The sequence below is a fragment of the Sorex fumeus genome, unplaced genomic scaffold, assembly GCF_029834395.1.
Source record: "Sorex fumeus unplaced genomic scaffold, SorFum_2.1 ptg000038l, whole genome shotgun sequence".
NCBI lineage: Eukaryota > Metazoa > Chordata > Mammalia > Eulipotyphla > Soricidae > Sorex > Sorex fumeus.
Genome location: NW_026606095.1, coordinates 10,506,346 through 10,528,566, shown reverse-complemented (window position 1 = coordinate 10,528,566; position 22,221 = coordinate 10,506,346). Strand labels below are relative to the sequence as shown.

At 41.3% G+C, this 22,221-nt stretch overlaps 1 protein-coding gene across 1 annotated transcript in view; it reads left to right on the top strand.

The window, feature by feature from the left end:
• GDA (guanine deaminase) overlaps positions 1-22,221 on the top strand; it is a 116,364-nt gene that overhangs the window by 58,691 nt on the left and 35,452 nt on the right. The window contains exons 2-6 of the mRNA XM_056118787.1: positions 3,247-3,335; positions 8,786-8,957; positions 15,665-15,752; positions 19,634-19,739; positions 21,934-21,961. Of these exons, the coding sequence (XP_055974762.1) occupies positions 3,247-3,335; positions 8,786-8,957; positions 15,665-15,752; positions 19,634-19,739; positions 21,934-21,961 (483 nt within the window). The remainder of the gene's footprint in view (positions 1-3,246; positions 3,336-8,785; positions 8,958-15,664; positions 15,753-19,633; positions 19,740-21,933; positions 21,962-22,221) is intronic.

Genomic DNA, 22,221 nt, shown 5'->3' with positions numbered 1-22,221 from the left:
AGCGGGTAGGGCGTTCGCCTTACAAGCGGCCAACATGGCCCACCCGAGTTCGATTCCTCCGCCCCTCTCGGAGAGCCCGGCAAGCTACCGAGAGTATTCGATATGCCAGACACAGTAACAACAAAGTCTCCAATGGAGATGTTACTGGGCCCGCTTGAGCAATATGCCACAAGGAGCTTGCCAGGCTTTGTGGCCAGGATACTCTCGGTAGCTTGCTGGGCTCTCCAAGAGGAGTGGAGGAATTGAACCCGGATCAGCCGTGTGCAAGGCAAACGCCCTACCCACTATGCTATCACTCCAGAAAATCTAACATATCTATTACAGGGCCGTGTGTGTGTGAAGTTACCCGATTGTGGGCTTATACTATTAGCAGCAGTAAGAATGGTTTAGAAGAATCTGGAAAGATGGGTCAAATGCATTAGATTCTCCTGGCTTGTCCTGGGTTGCTGGAAAATGAGTGCATCTGGTCTGCTTTTTCATCTATGAAACTATAATATCAGATGTGAACAGTGAAGCCCATCCAGCTACCTTTTGGTGCCTGTGTAACATAAATTTGTTGAATTCTGCCTTCACGGACTCATGGTTGTTTTTTAAAAGCAATTGTACTTCATCTTTCTTTTCCGTTTATCTGTATCCTATGACTAGAACTAAACGTCAGTTTCCATCTCTGTCCAAAAGCTTCAGAAATCATGCACTATTTTATCCGAAGTATAATTTACAAAATGAGATTTAATCATCCATTCAGTACCTGAGTGGCTTTTCTGTAGTGTACTGTGCTATACACACACACACATGTTTTGCTGGATGGCCGAGTGATTTTACAAAGGCCCCGGTAGCAAATTACTCTGCTCCATAGCAACAAGCCTCTTGCCTAAATTTGCCATCTGGTGTTTGAAGCCTCTATCTTGTGGGGATTTTTTTTTTTTTAGCTGACAGTCATTACTCATCTGCTTTTGGTTTTAATATTCCTGACATTCTCATTATTGCTCATCCTAAACTGTTGCCGTTTCAAGTAAAGGAACACTTAGAGTTGTTTCTGTAATAGGTTCTGAGATCCTCATTTGGAAAACAAAAGGGCTGGAGAAGGTTCCTGTACATCTACCAAGTTTCCTTTCCTGATGTTCTAGGTCCATGAAACCTTTAATGTCGCATGAAAATGGATTCTTTCCTGAATGTACACTTTGCTCTTTCTTGTCTTTTCCTTAGGTAAAATCTGTTTTTATAAAGAAGGTATCATGCTGTTCTGTACTTAGGAAAAAATAAATAGATAAAAACAATGCCAAACACAGTAACAAGTCTCACAATGGAGACGTTTCTGGGCCCCCTTGAGCAAATTGATGAATAACCAGAGGACAGCACTACTGTGCTACAAAGTATCAAACGTTTAGCGAGTTCCAAGATTGTGCTAGCTTCACCCCCCAAATGACCATATTTTCTCTTCTCCATAGTCCTGTGGAGTATGTGGTTACTCTTAGCTTCATGCTGGGGAGATCAGTCATAGACATTGAGACCCATCCAGGGTTTCCTAGCTGTTTCCATGGACCTCCAGAATTCACAAGCCCATAAAATCACACTATTAATGTGTCATAAGAAAAATTATACAGGTCCTTGGAAACTAGTCTTTGTAGCATAGCATAAGTATGGACCATGCTAAGATTCACACATTGGGCAATTATTACATGCAATTATATTCAGTGTTAAATTATCCCGTAATATGAGCTAACTTAATCTCTATTCTACTCTACGTATTCTAGACTTGAATTTCCATAACAGCCAAACAGAGTCGCTTATCTACCTGCAGTAAAGTGTACTTCCTATAAACAATTGTTTTTAGGAAATATTAACAACATAAAATGTCGGTGAGGAGGAAAATGAGCACCCTATTTTCAAGTTTACAGATTCTCTCATGGTTAACTCCATTCTGTTAAATTTAGAGAATTTTAAATTCAGACACTATATTCTCAGTTCTAAAATTTGCATTTGGCTATTTAAAAAGTGATCTTAATGCTCCATTAATTTTTTTTCCATGATTCTTAAGGGAATCTATTTTATTTTGGTGAGTTTTGGTAGTTTGTAGCTTTCAAGGAATAGTTTCTTGTAATCTAAAAATTAATCTTAAGTTTTCTATTTATTTTTTTCTGCTTAAATAAGGCTCCTTATGCTCTTCATTTTCTAAATTCTTGAGATGAAAAGAGATGATTGATTTGAAAATGTTCCTTAAAAAAAAAAAACAAACACGTTTACTTACTAATTTGTACTTCTTTCTAAAACACTGTTCAAAAATCTCTTATTTTCTTCTGTTTGTTCTGTTATGTACTTTTTAATTCTTTTTTAAATTAATGTTTTTGTGCTTTTGGGAGAGATGCCAAAAAGTTGAATCACTGTGTCATGTAGAACCTCTATAATTAGTTGTTATTGTTGTTATTTTTAATAAAAAGTCTCCAAGTCTCCATATTGCTTAAATACTGAACCAAGTGAAATTCCCACTAATAGCGAAAGAGGGTTACTACAGAGTTTCAGAAACAAAGAATATTTATGCATTTTTACTTTTCTTCTTTGGATTACTAAAGGCAAAGTTTATATTTCTCCCTTTAAACTTGATCCCATTTAGTACCAGATACCTTTTAAAATTGATTAAATTTATGGCACAGTTTCTTTAAAAGATTTAGATATTTAGTAAGAGCAAATTACAGTAACTTGAGAGAGACAGACATAGAAGGACTGCACTCATTTGTGGAGTATAAAACAACATAACATGAGGCTGACACCTAAGGATAGTAGATACATGGGACAGGTAGACTGCTCCATAGCTGGAAGTCTGCCTCATGAGCAAAGGGGAGAAGGCAGCTGGAATACAGAAGGGATCACTAAGAAAATGGTGGCTGGAGGAATCAGTCAGGATGGGAGATGTGTGCAGAAAGTAGATAAAGGACCAAACATGATAACCTCTCAGGGTCTGTGTTGCAAACCATAATGCCCAAAAGTGGAGAGAGATTATGGGGAATCATATCTGCCATGGAGGCAGAGGAGGGTGGGAAAGGGGGGTTATACCAGGGATATTGGTGGTGGGGAATGTGCCCTGGTGGAGGGATGAGTGTTTGATCATTGTGCGATTGTAACCCAAACATGAAAGCTTGTAACTATGTCACGGTGATTCAATAAAATTAAAATAAATAAATAAAAAGAAAACATGAAAAAAATTACAGTAACTTGTTAATGTTTTATTCTTTGCTCTTTCTTTTAAAGATAGTGTTTTTAGAAGAAGCGTCGCAACAAGAAAGACTGGCCAAAGAATGGTCCTTCAAGCCATGTGAGATAAGAGAACTGAGCCACCAGTAAGTAACAGCTTTCTTTGATATTTCTGGGCATCATGAACTAGGTCCAATGGTAAGAAACTAACGTGAGAAATGGAGCCTTTTTTTTTTCTTTTCCTTTTTGGTCACACCCGGCAATGCACAGGGTTTACTCCTGGCTTTACACACAGGAATTACTCCAGGCAATGCTTGAGGGTATCATATGGGATGCTGGGAATCAACCCAAGTTGGCCACATGCAAGACAAATGCCCTAATCGCTATACTATTGCTTCAATTCCAAGAAACAGAGACTTTTATTTAACTTTTTGGGGGGCTTTTAAAGGAAATACAAGGTACATAGAAAAGAAAACTGAAGGAATGTTTGATAACAAGAGACTTCTCTCTAATTTCTTGAGCAAATAAACATTTGTTATTTGTTTTCTATGTATAAGGACTTGAATATGGAGAAGAAAAGGATCTATCAAGTCCTTGCTTTAATGGGTTTATAGCCTAAAGAAATACATAATGTGAACAAGTACAGAGATAATTAAGCAGGGTATTGATAATTGGACTGTCTGTAAGCAGTCTGGCGGAGGAGAGTGCAGGGGAATTTGATAGCACTAACTGACATCTTGGTTTTAGAATTGTCTCCAAAAGTGTGTCTGAGCTATGATTTTATCTTCTGCCAAGCTACTGTCAACACATTCTTAAGTGTACAAAAATGTGTTTGTTTCCTGTGATTGGTCCACTCTCTTCATAGTCTGATTTCTTCTATAATATAGAAATGCTTTTCACAATTTTTTCATTACGGTACTGGGATGTGCAATACAATTAATTCTACTTTTCATGGCTACGTCATTCTCACACCCCAGAGGACCTGCTTTCCTCCCTCCACCAGTGTTCCAAAAAACCTTCTGTACCCCCCATTCCCATGGAAATATATTTTTTGTTTGTTTTGGGGCCACACCTTGTGATGGTTAGGGATTACTCCTGGCTCAAGAATTACTCCTGATAGATCTTAGAGGACTATATGGGATGCTGGGGATTGAACCCAGGTCAGTCACATGCAAAGCAAGCAACCTACCTGCAGTATTATCACTCCAGGCCCTGCCATACTTTTATAGAAAAGTATTTTTTGTTGACTGCTGTAATTTAAAGTATTGCTAATGACAGTTTCATGCATACATTGTTCTAACACCACTAGACACACACCAGAGGGCCCACATCCTCCACTAAAATCCCAGTGGCCCCTCCCAGCTCTCCATTTCCCTCAAATCTATTTCTTTGCACCAACTCTTAAAGGTCATACTTTTGACTTGAGGCTCAGTATGATGTCACCACTCCTTCAAAAATCACGTTCCCTCTAAGTTCTCTGTAGTTTATGTCATAAGTTCAGCCTCACACACTCAAAAAATTTACCTTCTGATTTATTCCTATTCTTTGATTCTTCAAACTCCAAGTAAAAGCTCAAGTCTTTTCTCTTGTATTCATCTTTTTTTCACTAACATTTTTATTCAGAAACTTGCAAGATTGAAAGTGTCTCCCAATATACGTGTACCACCATCAGAGACATCTTCCTAAACTTAAGGTTCAATATGTCATAGTTTTATGCCAAAGAAAGCCAAAACAATGGAAAAATATTCTCAAGTCCCATCCTTCTGGGAAACAGAGTAATAAACGCACTTAATCTGCTAAATTGAATATGGTCACGTTTCACTTAACAACAATGTAATGTTCTGAGTACTGTGTCATTGGGAGATTTCATCAAACGTCATAGAGTAATTATAGGAACTTGAGCTATAATCTACTGCATACCTTTTCTATATGGTATTATCTCTTAGACCATCATGGTCTGTGCTTTGTTATAGACTTCATTAAGTGACACATGACTGTATTCAAGATCTCTCTTAAAAGCCTTTTTATTTATTTTACGTTTTGATTGATAAAAATCCTATCAAGCTGTGTGCAGGATTTACCTCCTGGCTCTGTGCTCAGTGATTACTTGTCAGGCTCAGGGGACCATGAGGGATTCTGGGAATTGAACATGCAGCATCAAGGCAAGCAAGGCAAACACCCTACTATCTCTCTGGCCCAAACCTTTCGTATTCTCCATCTCTCTTGAAACCTACTCTCTCTCTCTCTCTCTTTCTCTCTCTCTCTCTCTCTCTCACACACACACACACACACATGCACACACACACACACACACACACACACACACACACACACACACCTTTCCTCATCCCTAAGTTTTCAATAATTATAATTTCTCTTATAAAAACAATACATTTTATTTCTCTCTGAACTCCCTGCAGGCTTAGCATACTTTACTCAAACTTAATGGGTAATTGGGAAATATTTAGCTGAACAATTCAAACTACAAATTTAACTACACGAAGAAGATATAGCACTATTCCACTTATGACAGAAAACCTTTGGTCCCAAAGACCAAAGTCTCCTGCAAAGGTCAGTGGCTACAGTTGAGAGGAATTCACATTTTATGTTCCTTTTCTACACGGTTCCCACATTGTAGACCCATTTTAACACCACTTGTTTGTTGCACAGATTACTCTATTTCTGATTTCCAGAGTGAATGAACTGTTCTGACACAAAGAGAGTAGTGACCTAGAGTACTAAAGGTAAATTGCCTGGGTCTGAGTCTTGGCGCCATTGTTAACTACATAAAAAAGCAATGTTCCATTTCTGAACTGCCAATTTCTCTTTTGCAAAGAGGATCATTACACTGCATATCAGTTTAATGTGAGCGTTACACCTTACTGCTCACTTTTTATTATCCTTTCCAATCCAGGTACTGAGCTGACACACATTTAGTCAGTCCTCACAACAGATCTCTGGTACTGCTGCTATCTCTATTTTATATAGAGGGAAAGTGAGTCATGGGGGTTGGTTACCATTTTGAAGAACCCTCTCTCTTTCACAATGGAACCTCAATCTTCAATTCAAAGCCAGGAAGTCTGAGTCAAGAATGAAAGGAAAGAAGAGAGGAAAGGTTGTGGCCGAGATTAGTACCAGGAATTTTGCTCCATGACTTGGAGGCCAGCCACACGTGCTGGGGGAAAAGGGAGCTCAGATAGAGAAGGGAACACCAAATAAAAGGTGTTGGGAGGATCCTCCCAGGACGGGAGAAGCATGCTGAAAGTAGACTATAGACCGAACATGATTGCCACTCAATGCCTCTTTTGCAGACCACAACACCCAATAGGAGAGAGAGAGAGAGAGAGAACAAGGGGGAATGCCCTACCACAGAGGCAGGGTGGGAGGGATGCTGGGACACGTGGTGGTGGATAATGGGCACTGGTGAAGGGATGGGCATTTGATCATTGTATAACTGAAACCCAAGCACAAAAACTTGTAAGTTTACAACTGTACCTCATGGTGTTTCACTAATAAAAATTAAAAAAAAAAGAAGAGAGGAAAGAGAAAAAGAAATGAGAGAGAGAAGTGGGAGGAGCTGGAGCAATAGCACAGCGCGTAGGGCATTTGCCTTGCATGCAGCCGACCCGGGTTCAATTCCCAGCATCCCATATGTTCCCCTGAACACCTCCAGGAGTAATTCCTGAGTGTAGAGCCAGGAGTAACCCCTGTGCATTGCTGGGTGTGACCCAAAAATAAAAAGAGAGAGAGAGAGAGAGAGAGAAGTAAAGTGTCTGCCATAGAGGTAGCATAGAGGTAGGCAGGGGGAAAGGGACAGAAGGGAAACTGGAAACTGGGGACATTGGTGGTGGGAAATGTACACTGGTGAAGAGAGAGAGAGAGACAGAGAGAGAGAGAGAGAGAGAGAGAGAGGTATTGGAACATTGTATGACTGAAACTCAATTTTGTAACTGTATATATCACTGATTTAAATAAATAAAGTAAAGTAAAGGCCCTCCCATTGATCATCGATTTGCACGAGCGGGCCCAGTAACGTCTCCATTGGAGACTTTGTTGTTACTGTGTCTGGCATATCGAATACGTCACGGGGAGCTTGCCAGGCACTGCCATGCGGGCGAGATACTCTCGGTAGCTTGCCAGGCTCTCGGAGAGGGGCGGAGGAATCGAACTCGGGTCGACCATGTTGGCTGCGTGCAAGGCAGACGCCCTACCCTCTGTGCTATCACTCCAGCATAAAAATATATGTCCTTAACCTCTATAATAAACTGTCTCCCACAAATGAAATGACATAGACAGAATGCTTGACCCAGCGCCCATGCAAGCACAGAGATGTGCCGTCCGTCACATCACCCGATGTCACCATCCTCGTTCTCTCCATTCTAGTTCTCAGCTTTCCAAAGTAAAATAGTCACAGCTCCCCACAATGCTGCTTTCTTCCACTCAAGTATGTAACTTGAACTGGTGGTCTAAGGTATTCTTTTAATGTCAAGTTTGAGTGGAAGCTCCTTACGTCACAAGTAAAATAGAAATAGATTAATAATTACTCAAGACGGTGGCTGTGGTGATGGATACTGTTCTTTAACCACACTCGACGTGAGGTCTGACATTTAATAGACATCAGTGAACAATCAGTCCACTTATGATGGCCATTGAGTCTACAATTGTGTCCATTCTGTTTCTCTCTATCACTCTATCACTGTCCTTCCGTTGTTCATCTATTTATTTGCTCTAGCGGGCCAGTAACATTGTGAGACTTGTCACTGTGTTTGGTGTATTGAATACATCATGGGTAGCTTGCCAGGCTTTGCCATGCGGGCGAGATATTCTCGGTAGCTTGCCAGGCTCTCCGAGCGGGGCGGAGGAATCGAACCCAGCTCCACTGGGTGCAAGGCAAACGCCCTACCCGCTGTGCTATCGCTCCAGCCCATTCTGTTTCTCATCTTCAGTCATTCTTGGTGATCTATGTAGTTCCCCAACATTGCTTGAGACTTTTTGAAGCTTTTATCATCTTTTTCTCTGTCCTACAACCCCCACTTGTGAGAACAAATTCATAGGATGAAATCAAAGCTTCACTTGTTGTGATCTATACTCACTTATTGTGTAACGATCACTTTGCTTCTCTGCACTACTGTTGGTTTCTTTGTTCGTTTGTTTTAGTGCCACACCTGGGGCTTCACCCTGCTTTGTATTCAGGAATTTCTCCGGGTTCTAGTCCGGGCACTCTGTGGTTCTAGAAATCTGCCTCCCACAAATAAAATGACACAGAGAGAATTCCCAACGCAGAAGTTTTCTGCTCACAGAGCATGTGTTCAGCCCTTTGAACCCTCTCTTCGACCCTCAGTGCTGTCCTTCTTCAGCCTTGGTTAAGGTCATGACAGCCTTCCCACTTTAAGGATGTAACTCTCCTGTAGTGCTTCATTCGTGTTTATTCCCTGGTCTCTAAATAATAAGAGGATTTACAGTTGTATGATTGCACCAGCTCTAACTTTGTGTGGGGTGAACAATTAAATCATTGTTGAGAGAAAACGTGATTTAAAGATATGGAAAATGACTAAAGATGTTATTAAATGTTTTTCCCTCTCATCTTAATTTCCAGTGAGTTCTTCATGCCTGGGCTGGTTGATACACACATCCATGCCCCACAGTATTCCTTTGCTGGCTGTAATGTTGACCTGCCGCTTTTGGAGTGGTTAACCAAGTACACATTTCCTACAGAACAAAGATTTCAGAGCATTGACTTCGCAGAAGAAGTATACACAAGAGTCGTTGTAAGTATCCTGCTGATGAATATTGGTGCACTATGATCCATTGTCTTAGAAATGTTTGCTTCTTGGGGCAAATTGAAATTTATAAGCAGAGAAAGTTAAGACTAGAATGAATTGTGGAGAACTTTTTCCCACTTCTTTACAGTTCAGTGTGTTTGTGACTTTACCTACACAGCTCGTTAAGAGCAAAGACAAAACTTGAATGCAAAGTCTTAAATCGTCACTCTAATGGATTTTCATTATTCTTTCTTCTTCTTTTTTTATTTTTTGCTTTTTGGGTCACACCCGGCGATGCACAGAGGTTATTCCTGGCTCATGCACTCAGGAATTACTCCTGGCGGTGCTCAGGGGACCATATGGGATGCTGGGAATCGAACCCAGGTCGGCTGCATGCAAGGCGAACACCCTACCCGCTGTGCTATCGCTCCAGCCCCAATTATTCTTTCTTCTAATTCTGTTTTATTTTATTGTGTGCAAGTGTATAAGGAGAGCTTCTTGATTTTTTGGCTTTGTGGCCATACCTGGTGGTGCCCAGGGGCTATTTCGGGCTATTTCCTCAGGGCCAGGCCCTAATAGCACTTGGGGAAACTTCTGTGGTGCCAGAGATTAAACGTATGTGCACAGACTGTCAAATTTTTTCTCCAGCCCCCTAAATGTGAGTTTAATTAGCATGTGTATTCTCTTACCACTACCAATCTAAATGCTGCTCTGGGGACCATATGGAATAGCTTTGGAAAATTTTGTGACTCATTTTCCCCATCTGTAAAAAGAGAAAAGAAAGATAATGATAGTACTCACTTCATAGGATTGTTATGATAATTTAACAAGCTAATATTTGTGAGGTTCTTAGAATAGTGCCCGACACATGGACACATGGCGTGGGCTCTCGTGCTTGCTTGTAAAACCACCCGTGGAAATTAAAATTTCAAATTAATACACGAGGAAAATTTGAAATAGGATTCCTAGTCCCCCCAGCTCCAGTCTGTTGCAGTGTGCGTGGAAGTCCAGATGCTTCATTTTCTCTCCATGTATTTGTTGTACACACCAAAGTTTGAGAGTTTCTTTGGGTGAAAAAACAAGTTCAGAGAGGTTATATCTATTTGTCCAAGGCTAAAAAGGATGTGATACTGGGATAATTAATAATTTTTATAAAGGTTTCACTCTTCTGCATAGAAAGCACATGTTTATAATGGAAACATGATGTTATGGTTCTGTTCTAATAAATGCAATAAATACATCAACCAAAAATAAATAAATAAAATTTCAAATTAAGTTGGGATAATATCACATTGTATTAGGAGTTTTGCCTGGAGGGAGAAAAGAGGGATCCGTATAGCAATTCCGTGGGAATTGGAAGAGCATGACCACCACTGGAGGGAGCTATGGAGCTAGTTAATCATTGAACCGTGTCTGTCCTGTGAGCACTGAAGCCTCTGAATATATATCATCTCTTTCAAGAAACTCAGTCTCTTTTTTTCTTTTTTAAATCTTTTTAATTGAATCACAGTGAAATATAGTTATAGAGTTGTTCATGATTGGTTTCAGTTATATAATGTCCAACACCCATCCCTTCACCGGTGGACATTTCCCACCACCAATGCCCCCAGTTTCCCTCCCACTCTCCCCATCCCCCGTCTGTGACTTTCCCCCAAACAAAGATGCACTGCACTGTCTTCCCGTTGTTCCTCGATTTGCTCCAGCGGGCGCCAGTAATGTCTCCATGGTGAGACTTGTTACTGTTTATGGCAGATCGAATATGCCACGGTAGCTTGCCAGGCTCTGCCGTGGGGGCAGGATACAATCTGTAGCTTCAAGCAAAGGTAAATTAACAAATTGAAATATATGTTAGTAAATAGCTCTTGCTTGCTAAAAATCCTGGTAAGTCAAATTTAGATTATCCTCCTTTAAATATCACAAATTTGGCAGGATATTGCAGTTGTAAATCAGATAAGATGTCATGGCCTTGCGACATCTTATCAGGACATCTTTTATGACATCTTATTATCTCATTCCTACTTTGGACAAACTTGCAGGCTATCGAATGTAGCCTGCCCACAGGGCAGAGTCTGGCAAACTCCCTGTGGCATACCAAATATGCCAAATACCAGTAACAATGGTGGGTCTCATTCTCCTAAAGAGCCTTGAATATAATCTCAGGGCTAGGATGAAAGAGACGTTACTGGGGCCTGCTCGAGGCAATCGACGAATAACAGGATGATGAAATGAAAATGAAATGAAAAATCAGACTGAGCTGAAATAAAGAAACTAGGGAATCTCAGAAATGAATATGTTATACAGTCCAGAGTCTCTTAACCTTTTCCCAACCAAGCCCCCTTCCGACCTTGTTTCCTTCCTGTGACCCCTATCCTACCAATTGGCCCTCAAATCTTATCCTGAACCCCCATTTATGTGATTCTACCTGTGCAGTGGCCGCCTTGCAGCGAAGATCAGGTATGACTCCCCAGTTGAGAGTTGCCGATGCAGATTATAGTCTAGAGTCAGACTCTTGAAGTGCTTTGCTCGCTGACTTGACATTATCAATCTGATTCTCCCTCTTATCTCATTTACTGGCCTTTAGGGGTTTATAAAATTTCACTTATACATTAAAAAAATCTTTTTTTTTCTTTTTGGGTCACACCCGGCAATGCACAGGGGTTACTCCTGACTCTGCACTCAGAAATCACTCCTGGCGGTGCTCAGGGGACCATATGGGATGCTGGGAATCGAACCTGGGTCTGCTGCATGCAAGGCAAACGCCCTACCCACTGTGCTATCTCTCCAGCCCCCCAAAAATCATTTTCTTTAATGTATAGTGCTTTCTCAAGAGATCATTTTTTCTTCCATTATAGGAAATTCTCTTTCTCTGTCTGTCTGTCTCTCTCTCTCTTTCTCTTTTGTACTCACTTTTGTGCTCCATCCTCAGAGAATGGCAATGCTCAATTTTGCAAGCCATTAATTCACCTTACTGTTCAAATAGCAATTCTGTTGATCTGAAGGGACTCATTTCAGTTCATTTTCTGTCTCTTGTGGCTAATCCTTCCACCAGTGCTCTTTTAATAAGTGTTTGCTTAGAGCCTACTGAGATCCAAGCAGATCCTACTTGTTGGAGGTTGAATTCAATTTGTGCCTCTGTAATAATTCTAGCTTTTTTTTTTTTCTGGATTGTGATTCTGATAGAATTTTTCCTTGAGTGTGGCTCAGAGAATTTGAAACAACTGGCTGGCAGCAAGGCATATGTTATTTCATGTGCAAAAGTGCTTTAGCATTTGAAAATATTGGCATAAAATTCATATTTCCAAACTCTCTCAACCTTTGGCACTAAGTGGCATCACCAGCATCTCATTTGCTTCTTCAAAAAAGCAAATTGTCTGAAACTAAGTAGGACACTGCTCTCTCACACAAAGCAGGTTCTGCCCTATTATTTTAAGCCTGGATAATTCTTCCGCCCTGGGAAATTCTCTTCTCATCTCTTCTATGACTCTTTTTCCCAAGTGTAGTGATAGATTTTTACTTTTACAGAGCTCTTGTTTTCTGATTTCCATGGCATTCTGTTCTTGTTTTGTGGATGTAATCTTATTTATCTTATTTATCTGAGAATACCAATCCTGGGTTTTGTTTGTTTGCTTTTATTAAATTTCATTCGGACCATAAAGTTAACCTCTATCGTTCAAGATTTTTCTCCATATTCTTTCTTCCCCTCCCCCTTTGTTTTGGGGTTTTTCCTTCCTTTTCTTCTTTTGATAATAGTTTTCTTCCAACATCTGCTAAACCTGGAATAGCTTATATTCATATTTAAGTGTGATGGTCCATGACTGGAAAATCTGGGTGGGTGGGGATAGTGAATTTCATTATGGGATGAACTGGGAAGGTAATTAATAGCCTTTTGGATCTATAATGTCATTGTGTGGACAGTGATTAGCCAGTTTTTATTTATTTATTTATTTATTTATTTATTTTTGCTTTTTGGGTCACACCAGGCAATGCACAGGGGTTCCTCCTGGCTCTGCACTCAGAAATTACTCCTGGTGATGCTCAGGGGACCGTATGGGATGCCGGGAATTGAACCCGGGTTGGCCGCGTGTAAGGCAAACACCCTACACACTGTGCTATTGCTCCAGCCCCTGTTTTTTTATTTTTTGTTTTTTTACTTCTTGGGCCACATCTGAGCATCAGCTCACTCCTGGCTCTGCACTCGGGAATTACTCCTGGTGATGCAGGGGTGGACCTTACGGGATGCCAGGGATTGAACCCAGGACAGCTGCATACAAGGCAAACGCCCTACCCACTGTGCTATCACTCTGGGACCCCTTCAGGCAAGTTTTCATTTAACCTTTAACCCTCTTCCACCTATGCCTTGCCTTGTCTTTCAGGACTTGTACCCTCTCAGTGTCACCTGGTTTTGACAAAAATTTGATCTCTTCTGCAAGGAACAGGTTAGGGTTTATTGTGTTGTCCCCGAGTTTCCCAATTGCAGAGAGACCAAGTCCACACAGGATAATGCAGAAGCCAAGGAACTTTATTACTGGCCCAAGCCAGCGCTAGCTCGAGCTAGGGTCCACATCTCATTCAATGCAGTGGAGTCTTGACAAGGACCCCGACTCCAAATCACAAGCAGTTTATATAAGGGTCAGAGCTAAGAGGCAATTTATGTACTGGTCTATTTTTAGCATCGGCCCTATTATATTGGTGGTCTGCAATTAGGCAATGGTTAGCAATAGTTTTTTTTTTTTTTGCTTTTGGGGTCACACCCGGCAATGCTCAGGGGTTACTCCTGGCTCTGCACTCAGGAATCACTCCTGGCGGTGCTCGGGGGACCATATGGGATGCTGGGAATCGAACCTGTGTTGGCCACGTTGGCTGTGTGCAAGGCAAACGCCCTACCCACTGTGCTATTGCTCCAGCCCAGCAATAGTTTCTAAGGAGCATGCAGTGACCCTTCACGACCTCCCAGACCCAATTGCCCAATTCCTTATCTCGGCATGTTACTCAACTGGGAGTCTACCGGAAACTGCAAGTCTTGATCCAGGGAAACAGAAACTGAGGCCTCGTTGAGACTAAATGTTAGCTACAGCTTGTTGTGGCTGCTGAGGAGCTTACTTTTGGGCCTCACAGTTGGTGACAACAAGAAGGAGAAGGATCCCACCTGGGTTTAGTGATCTGTGTACAGAATTGCAGCCAGTTCCCTTGTTGACAACTGCTTGTTTCTCTCTCTCTTTTTTTTTTTTTTTTTTTTTTTTTACCCCTCAATTGCTTTCAGGTCCAAATCCCTGGGTTTTTTTATTTTATTTTTTTTATTTTTTGTCTTCTAGGAAGACAGTAAAATTTTCTCTCTGCTCAGGCTTCCCTTTTATATTTTTCTTGTGGACAAAATAGTATTTAGATGGAAAGTATCAGGTTAAGCGAAATGACTCAGAAAGAAAGAGATAGACATAGAAAGATTGCATTCATCTGGGGAACATAAAATAACAAAATAGGAGACTAACACCCAAGAATGGCCGAGATTAGTACCAGGAATTTTATTCCATGACTTGGAGACCAACCACACATGCTAGGGGAAAAGGGAGCTCAGATAGAGAAGGGAACACCAAATAAATGGTGTTGGGAGGATCCTCCCAGGATGGGAGAAGCATGCTGAAAGTAGACTATAGACCAAACATGATTGCCACCCATTGCCTCTTTTGCAAACCACAGCACCCATAAGGAGAGAGAGAACAAAAGGGAATGCCCTGCCACAGAGACAGGGTTGGAAGGGGGGGATGGGAGTTGGGAGGGATACTGGGATTCGTGGTGGTGGGAAATGGGCACTGGTGGAGGGATGGGTATTTGATCATTGTATAATTGAAACCCAAGCACAAAAATTTGTAAGTCTACAACTGTACCTCATGACGTCTCACTAATAAAAATTAAAACACACAGACACACACACACACACACACACACACAAACAAAATAGTATTTAGTGGGGGAGGGTAGGATTTTGGACCATGCCCAGTGATGCTCAGGATGTACTCCTGGTTCTGTGTTTAGGAATCACTCTGGGCAGTGCTCTGGGACTATATGTGGCAACAGGGACTGATTATGTGCAAGACAAGCATCAGCACTCTTTGTCCCTTAAAAAATTTTTTGGGAGGAGCAGCTCATACCTGGTATTGCTATAGTGTTTCCTAGCTTGATGCTTGGGGGACGATGTAGTACCAGGAACCAAAACTGAACCTCCTACATGCAGTACATGTACTTCAGCCCTTTGAGCCATTTCACTGGCCCTTGTACTCTTTTATTTTAGTGAGAATTTTCTAAGAAAGGGAGAGAGCTCTATATGATAGATCTGCTAGGTTGCACTAGAAATCCGCTTGGAGAATGTTTTGGAATAGATAGAAAAATCCCGTTTATTCACTTCCAGATGCCGTTAAGTTTGGCTATCCTTAAATAATCCATAAAAAATAATGAAAGAATTAACAACACATTTTAAGAATCATGTAACACAGAACTGTGTGAATTTAGGAAATTTTAAGTATCAACTTCTCCTCCAACCAACACTTTTAGAATATAAATAGATTTGCCATTTACCCTCGCTGTATTTCTTATCAAGATGGCATAACTTGAAATAAAAGCATTTTAAAATTAAGAACTAGAATTCTATTTTCATCTGTATTTGCCATGTGACTCTTTTGGGCACACACGATTCATGAGTTTTTGTGATTTATTTTTAGAGGAGAACACTAAAGAATGGAACGACCACAGCTTGTTACTTTGGAACAATTCACACTGACTCATCCCTGCTTCTTGCGGAAATTACAGGTAAGGAGATGAAAGCAGGATTTATAGGAACATCGAGTAAAGATGGGCAGACCGTGCCTGGGAACAGCTCTTGGGAGCAGTCTGCCCTTTAATTGCTAGGATTTGAATGTTGGATTTCTCTCTTTTGGCTCCTGCTTTTGCACTACACACGGTGGTGCTCAGAGCTTACTCCTGACTCTGCACTCAAAGGTCACTCCTGGTGGTACTGGGGGACCATATGGAGTGCCAGGGATCGAACCCGTGCTATTTCTTGCCATTGTAATTTGAAGTGATCTGATTATTTATTTATGATTTCCCAGAAAGACGTGTACGGATATGGATTTGTGTATTAATTTAGGACTTTGGGAGATGGTTTGTAAATTCTGAGGCAACTGTTTCATAATCAACAGACATGTCTTGGGTGTAATCCAAACTCAGGGAAATGTATTAGATGTTGGTAACATGTGAAAGAGAAAATAGCCTCTGTCCTTGAGGCAGACAGAATGACTGGTCAATAACCAATGATATTGATTAGTTGCTTCTGAGCAGATATTACTAGGTACTTGGCTCTGTTCAAAGCACTTTACGTGAATTATTTTAGTTCAACTGAAAGCACCCTTGGGATTAGTAATGTTTTCATGTTCTGGTGTATAAGTTGAAGGTCAGAGATGTTGTGTAATGTGCTTAAGTCACATAGCAGGTAAGCACAGCTAGACAGAGTTTAGATCAATGAATCCAGCATTGATTTCCAGAACAGTGCCTAGAGCATAATAGGTGCTCAGTAAAAATAATTGACATTACTACTTCCTGACCAAAGCAGTTTATACCAAAGTCCTGAGGAGTGACTCTGAAAATAAGTATTGCTATTCAAGAGGACACAGAGAGAAGTCAGAAATGGGTCATCAAGAAAATTCATGAAAGAGGACTTTCAACGAGGCATTAAAGGGAAGATAAAATGGGCAAAGACGAAAATACCTTTCAGCTAGCGGAAAGGACTTGGCACAGGTATTAGGGACAGGAGGAGACTTGGGGAAGCCAGAGGCAGAATAGTCGAGGGGAGGAGAAGTGGATGTGATGGAAGAAGAGGTTGGACAGATGGGATAGTTCAGATCAGCTGCTTTGGGGCTGAAGAGTTAGTACAGGGGAAAAGGCATTTGCCTGGCATGTGGCTGACCCCGAGTTTATTCTGCATCTTCAGGAGTAAGCCCTGAGCATTGCTGGGAGTGATGACAAAAACAAACAAACAAACAAAAGCAAAAAAGGCCAGTGTTTCTCTACCTGTGGTCTTCCTGTGCCAACTGTCCACTGGTTGACCTCAAGTCTTGTGCCATGTACACCTACGCCCCACCCCTCTCCCGCCCACCAATGCAGATTTTCACTTGAAGTCCCTGAGCTATTCTGGGGGCTCCCTGGGAGCCATCTGACTTCCAGTTGAGAAATGTTGCCTTAGATCTTGGAGTGATTTGGATGTGCAGCAAAGATTCAAAGATGGTTTTGAATCAGTAAGTTATGTGTTTCAGTTTTTTTAAGGAAGAATAATTTAATGACGAGATATTAAAGTGAATTTAATAGGGGAAAGAGAGAGGAAAAGAGACCTCTGAAAGACTCTTATGACAGATGTGGAAATATTATCAAAATGAACAAACACTAAAAAAACCAATCAGTGTTCCACGTAGCTTCAGCTTTCTAGCTGAAACAGGATTCCCCTGATGTCTTAATGAGGATTACTTTGCTTAAGGGGCAGGAGCGATAGCACAGTGGGTAGGGAATTTGCCTTGCATGCAGCCAATGTGGTCGACCCGAGTTCGATTCCTCTGCCCCTCTCTGAGAGCCTGGCAAGCTACCGAGAGCATCTCACCCGCACGGCAAATCCTGGCAAGCTACCCGTGACGTATTCGATATGCCAAACACAGTTAACAATTGTAACAGTGGAGACATTACTGGGCCCGCTCCATCAAACCAATGAACGATGGGAGGACAGTGACAGTGACAGTGACTTTGCTTAAAGCCGAGGGCTGCTAGAATGCTCCCCCAAAACAATACTGACATTTCTATAGTTAAGAATAGTAGGGGGTCAGAGTGAAAGTAGGGTGTTTGCCTTGCACGCCACCGACCCAGGTTCAGTCCCCAGCTTTCCATTATGGTCTCTCAAGAACCTCCAGGTGTAATTCCTGACTGCAGAGCCAGAAGTAATCCCTGAGAAGTATTAGGTATTGCCCAATCTTAACTGCCTCCCCACCCCCCCAAAAAAGAATAGTAACAGTTAAGAGCAGAGAGATAGTACATCAAGTAAGGAGTTTGCCTTCCACATGGCCAACCTGGGATTAAATCTTCGACACCTGGGCTGGAGTGATAGATAGCACAGTGGGTAGGGCGTTTGCCTTGCACGCGGCCAACCCGGGTTCGATTTCCAGCAACCCATATGGTCCCCTGAGCACTGCCAGGAGTAATTCCTGAGTGCAGAGCCAGGAGTCAGCCCTGTGCATCGCTGGGTGTGAACCAAAAAAGCAAAATAATAACAACAACAACAACAATAATAATAATAATAACCCTTCGGCACCTGCTTGGGTCTGCTGAGCCCTGCCAGGAGTACCTGAACACGGAGCCAGCAGTAAGCTCTTATGCACAGTCAGATGTGGCCCCAGAACAAACAAACAAACAGAAATAAAGACAGAAAAGGAAAAAAGAACTAAAATAAATAAAAGAAAACCAAAACAAAACAGCAGTAACAGTTATGTGGACGGACCTGGAGTGTATCATGCTGAGTGAAGTTATTTAGAAGAAAAGGGGCAGACACAGAATGATCTCTCTCATATGTAGGCTATAAAAGATTGTAGCACTGTAGCACTGTCCTGTCCTCCCATTGTTTATCAATTTGCTTGAGAAGGCACCAGTAACGTCTCCAATGTGAGACTTGTTGTTACTGTTTTTGGCATATCGAATATGCCACGGGGTGCTTGCCAGGCTTTGCTGTGTGGGCGGGATACTCTCGGTAGCTTACGGGCTCTGCGAGAGGGGCAGAGGAATCGAACCCAGGTTGACTGTGTGCAAGACAAACGCCCTACCCGCTGTGCTATCGTAGTTGGGGAATAATAAACGCTGAAAGGGAACAAAAACTGAGAACTGGACTTCAGTGGGAAACTTAGCACAGGGGATATCAACGGGGCACAGGGGACACTGGGAAAATGGTGACGGGAAGTGGACCCTCTGATGGAGTATGTGGTGCTCAATATTTTTTGTATAAACCCTATAAGTAAATAATTTTGTCAACCATGGAGCCTAAAATTTAAAAAAATTAAGGAATAATAGTTGCGTGACGGGCGAGGGGCTGGAGCGATAGCACAGCGGGTAGGGCGTTCGCCTTACAAGCGGCCAACATGGCCGACCCGAGTTCGATTCCTCCGCCCCTCTCGGAGAGCCCGGCAAGCTACCGAGAGTATTCGATATGCCAGACACAGTAACAACAAAGTCTCCAATGGAGACGTTACTGGGCCCGCTCGAGCAAATCGACGATCAACGGGAGGGCCTTTACCTTTACCTTTACCTAAGGAATAATAGTATCTTTTCAAAATTCTGTGTTAGACACTTAATATACATTATTGGACATATTTTTAATACCCTCTTTTAGGTAGAATACTGCTATAAGTGGTCTTAGACCTTAAAAACTTAGTATTTAGCATTCTGGGAGTAAGTCAGAGAATGAAGAATCCATGGAAAACCCTTCACTACTGACAGAACTTAGGAGAGCATTATTGTTGCTGCTGTTCTTAAATAGTTTGATGACTTTTACATCCTTACATCTTCATCCTGGTTTTTATTTGAAAGGTCTTTCGGGAAAGGTTCGGGAAAGGTACTGTTTGGGAAAGATACCTGATTTAAATGTCTTTTGTGGTGCCTCACAGATAAGTTTGGGCAGCGTGCATTTGTGGGCAAAGTCTGCATGGATCTGAACAACAGTATTCCAGAATACAAGGAGACCACCGAGGAATCAGTCAAGGAAACAGAAAGGTAGGATTGCTTTGTTTTGTCTGTGGACACGTCCTCTGCTGAGCTGAAGGGTGTGGAAATGTAGGGCAGGTAACACTCAGCCTTACCTGGAGTGCAAGTCTGTGTCCCTGCATGGGTTTTGCATGATTTGAGGAAAAAGATCTGATTCTTAAAAAAGAAATCATTATTGGGACTGGAGCAATAGGACAGTGGGGAAGGGATTCACCTTGCATGTAGCCAATCTGGGTTTGATCCACGGCATCCCATATGGTCAAGTGGTCAAGAAAAGAAAGAAAGAAAGAAAGAAAGAAAGAGAGAAAGAAAGAAAGAAAGAAAGGAAGGAAGGAAGGAAGGAAGGAAGGAAGGAGGGAGAAAAAAGAAAGAAAGAAAGAAAGAAAGAAAGAAAGAAAGAAAGAAAGAAAGAAAGAAAGAAAGAAAGAGAAAGGGAGAAAAGGAGAAAGGGAGAAAAGGAGAAAGAGAGAAAGAGAGAAAGGAAGGAAAGAGAAAGAAAGAGAAAGGAAAAAAGCATTGTATTTATCACATTAGATTTTAAAGCCTCTGGGAATTTATGGTAGGAATCCTAGGTAAAACCATCTGCTAAATGAAGGGTTCCTTTGTCCTTTTTTTTTTTTTTTGGCTTTTTTGGGTCACACCCAGTGATGCACAGGGATTGGGTTTCTCCTGACTTTGCACTCAGGAATTACTCCTGGAGGTGATGTGTGCAAGCAAACACCCTATCCGCTGTACTACGACTCCAGTCCTCCTTTGTCTTCTTCTTCTTCTTCTTCTTCTTCTTCTTCTTCTTCTTCTTCTTCTTCTTCTTCTTCTTCTTCTTCTTCTTCTTCTTCTTCTTCTTTCTTCTTTCTTCTTTCTTCTTTCTTCTTTCTTCTTCTTCTTCTCTCATATCCAGCAGTGCCCATAGAATATTCCTGGCTCTGTGTTCAGGCTGGGAATTGAACTGTGGTCAACCAGATGCATGACATACACCTTCCTTTTGTACTGTCTCTCTCTAACTCCAAAAGATTCTTTTTAAGAAGTAAATTATCTTCCCTCTTGCTGTCCTGGAGTATAGACTCAGATCTTCTGTACTTCTATACTTGATTTGCTTCAAGTGATGTTGGCTTAACCTTCAACTACTCTTTTGATTGCAGGTCACACTATTGCCTTGGATGAGCTTCATTTTTATTCTTTTTATATAATATTCAGATATCCTACTGATCCTCTAACTGCTTTTTCTGTTTGTTTGTTTCTTTAATGGTATTTCCATGATACCTTGAGTATTGCTGAAAAATGTAATGGGACAGCTAGAGATAACTAGAAGACCCATCATTTACATGGTCACACAATAACCAAGAGACAGAGAAGAAAATTTTTTAGATTTATTCCAGGCCTCCCTCCCTTGTGTATTCTTCCAGAAATGGGGGCAGACTTATTACCACGTGGCCCTGGAGTGAGGGTTGCACGTACTATTCCCTAAGCATGTATGTGCTTCTGCACAACTTTTTTATGAGTCTGTGTCTATGCTCATGATCAACTTTGATTCTCATTCTATTCTGGAACAAAGGAATGCCAGAAGACAGGGAGTTATGGCTAGCTCATAGTTGCAGCTAGATCACTCAGAATGACTTTATAGTCTCTATAGCTCTACCATCATATAGATATAATTCTTAAGCTCTCCACTCTCCTCAGAATTCATTTCACAACCACCTCCAGGTCATTCCTTCGGCTTTATTCTAACATTCATGCCCAGTAGGACTCTCCCGATGCATATAATGATGATCTTGTGTGACTGAATAACTTCCATACATGGAAATTAGGAGAAGAGAAAAACGTGGCTTTAAAACACTTCTAGGTGCACAGAAACCCACAACTCTAATACCTACAGAGCATAACAGTTTCAAATTATCCTAAACAGATCTTAAACTAGTGGATTGACTTGAGTACTCTGGACTAACCGAGCTGATGTTAGATGATAAAATTCTTTCCCTGTGATTTTGTACTCCATCTCTTGGGCTGCAAATGAAAAAGCAGAGTAATTGCTACTTGTTATTCTTTAATTAGAGGTGGTGAAACGTGTGCTGTTTTGGAAGTGTTTGCTTGGAAATTGGGACATGGAAGGATCATGCTTTACCCTTTCAAAAGCTTAGCTGAAAAAACTTATTTCACCATTTAAAAAACTAAACCTTTTAACTTCCCAATTTTTGCTTTATTTCAGATTTGTGTCAGAAATGCTTCAAAGGAATGTAAGTAAACTTGTGCAAACCTTGAGTTTAGATTGTCTATGCAGTAACTGAAGGATTAGTTAAGTTGTTTGATAAAAATGAGTTTGTGTATGTTTGAATTATTCTCTGTGTGGATTTTTTTCTAAGAACCTAAAACTCTTTTCACAGAGGACCCATTAGCTCTGTAGTGTCAGGCATTTTTCATTTTCTCCTTGGTTTTACCTCCCTCTCTTCTGAGAGATATTAATTTTGCAGAACTAGTCTCAAGGGAGGGAGGGGAT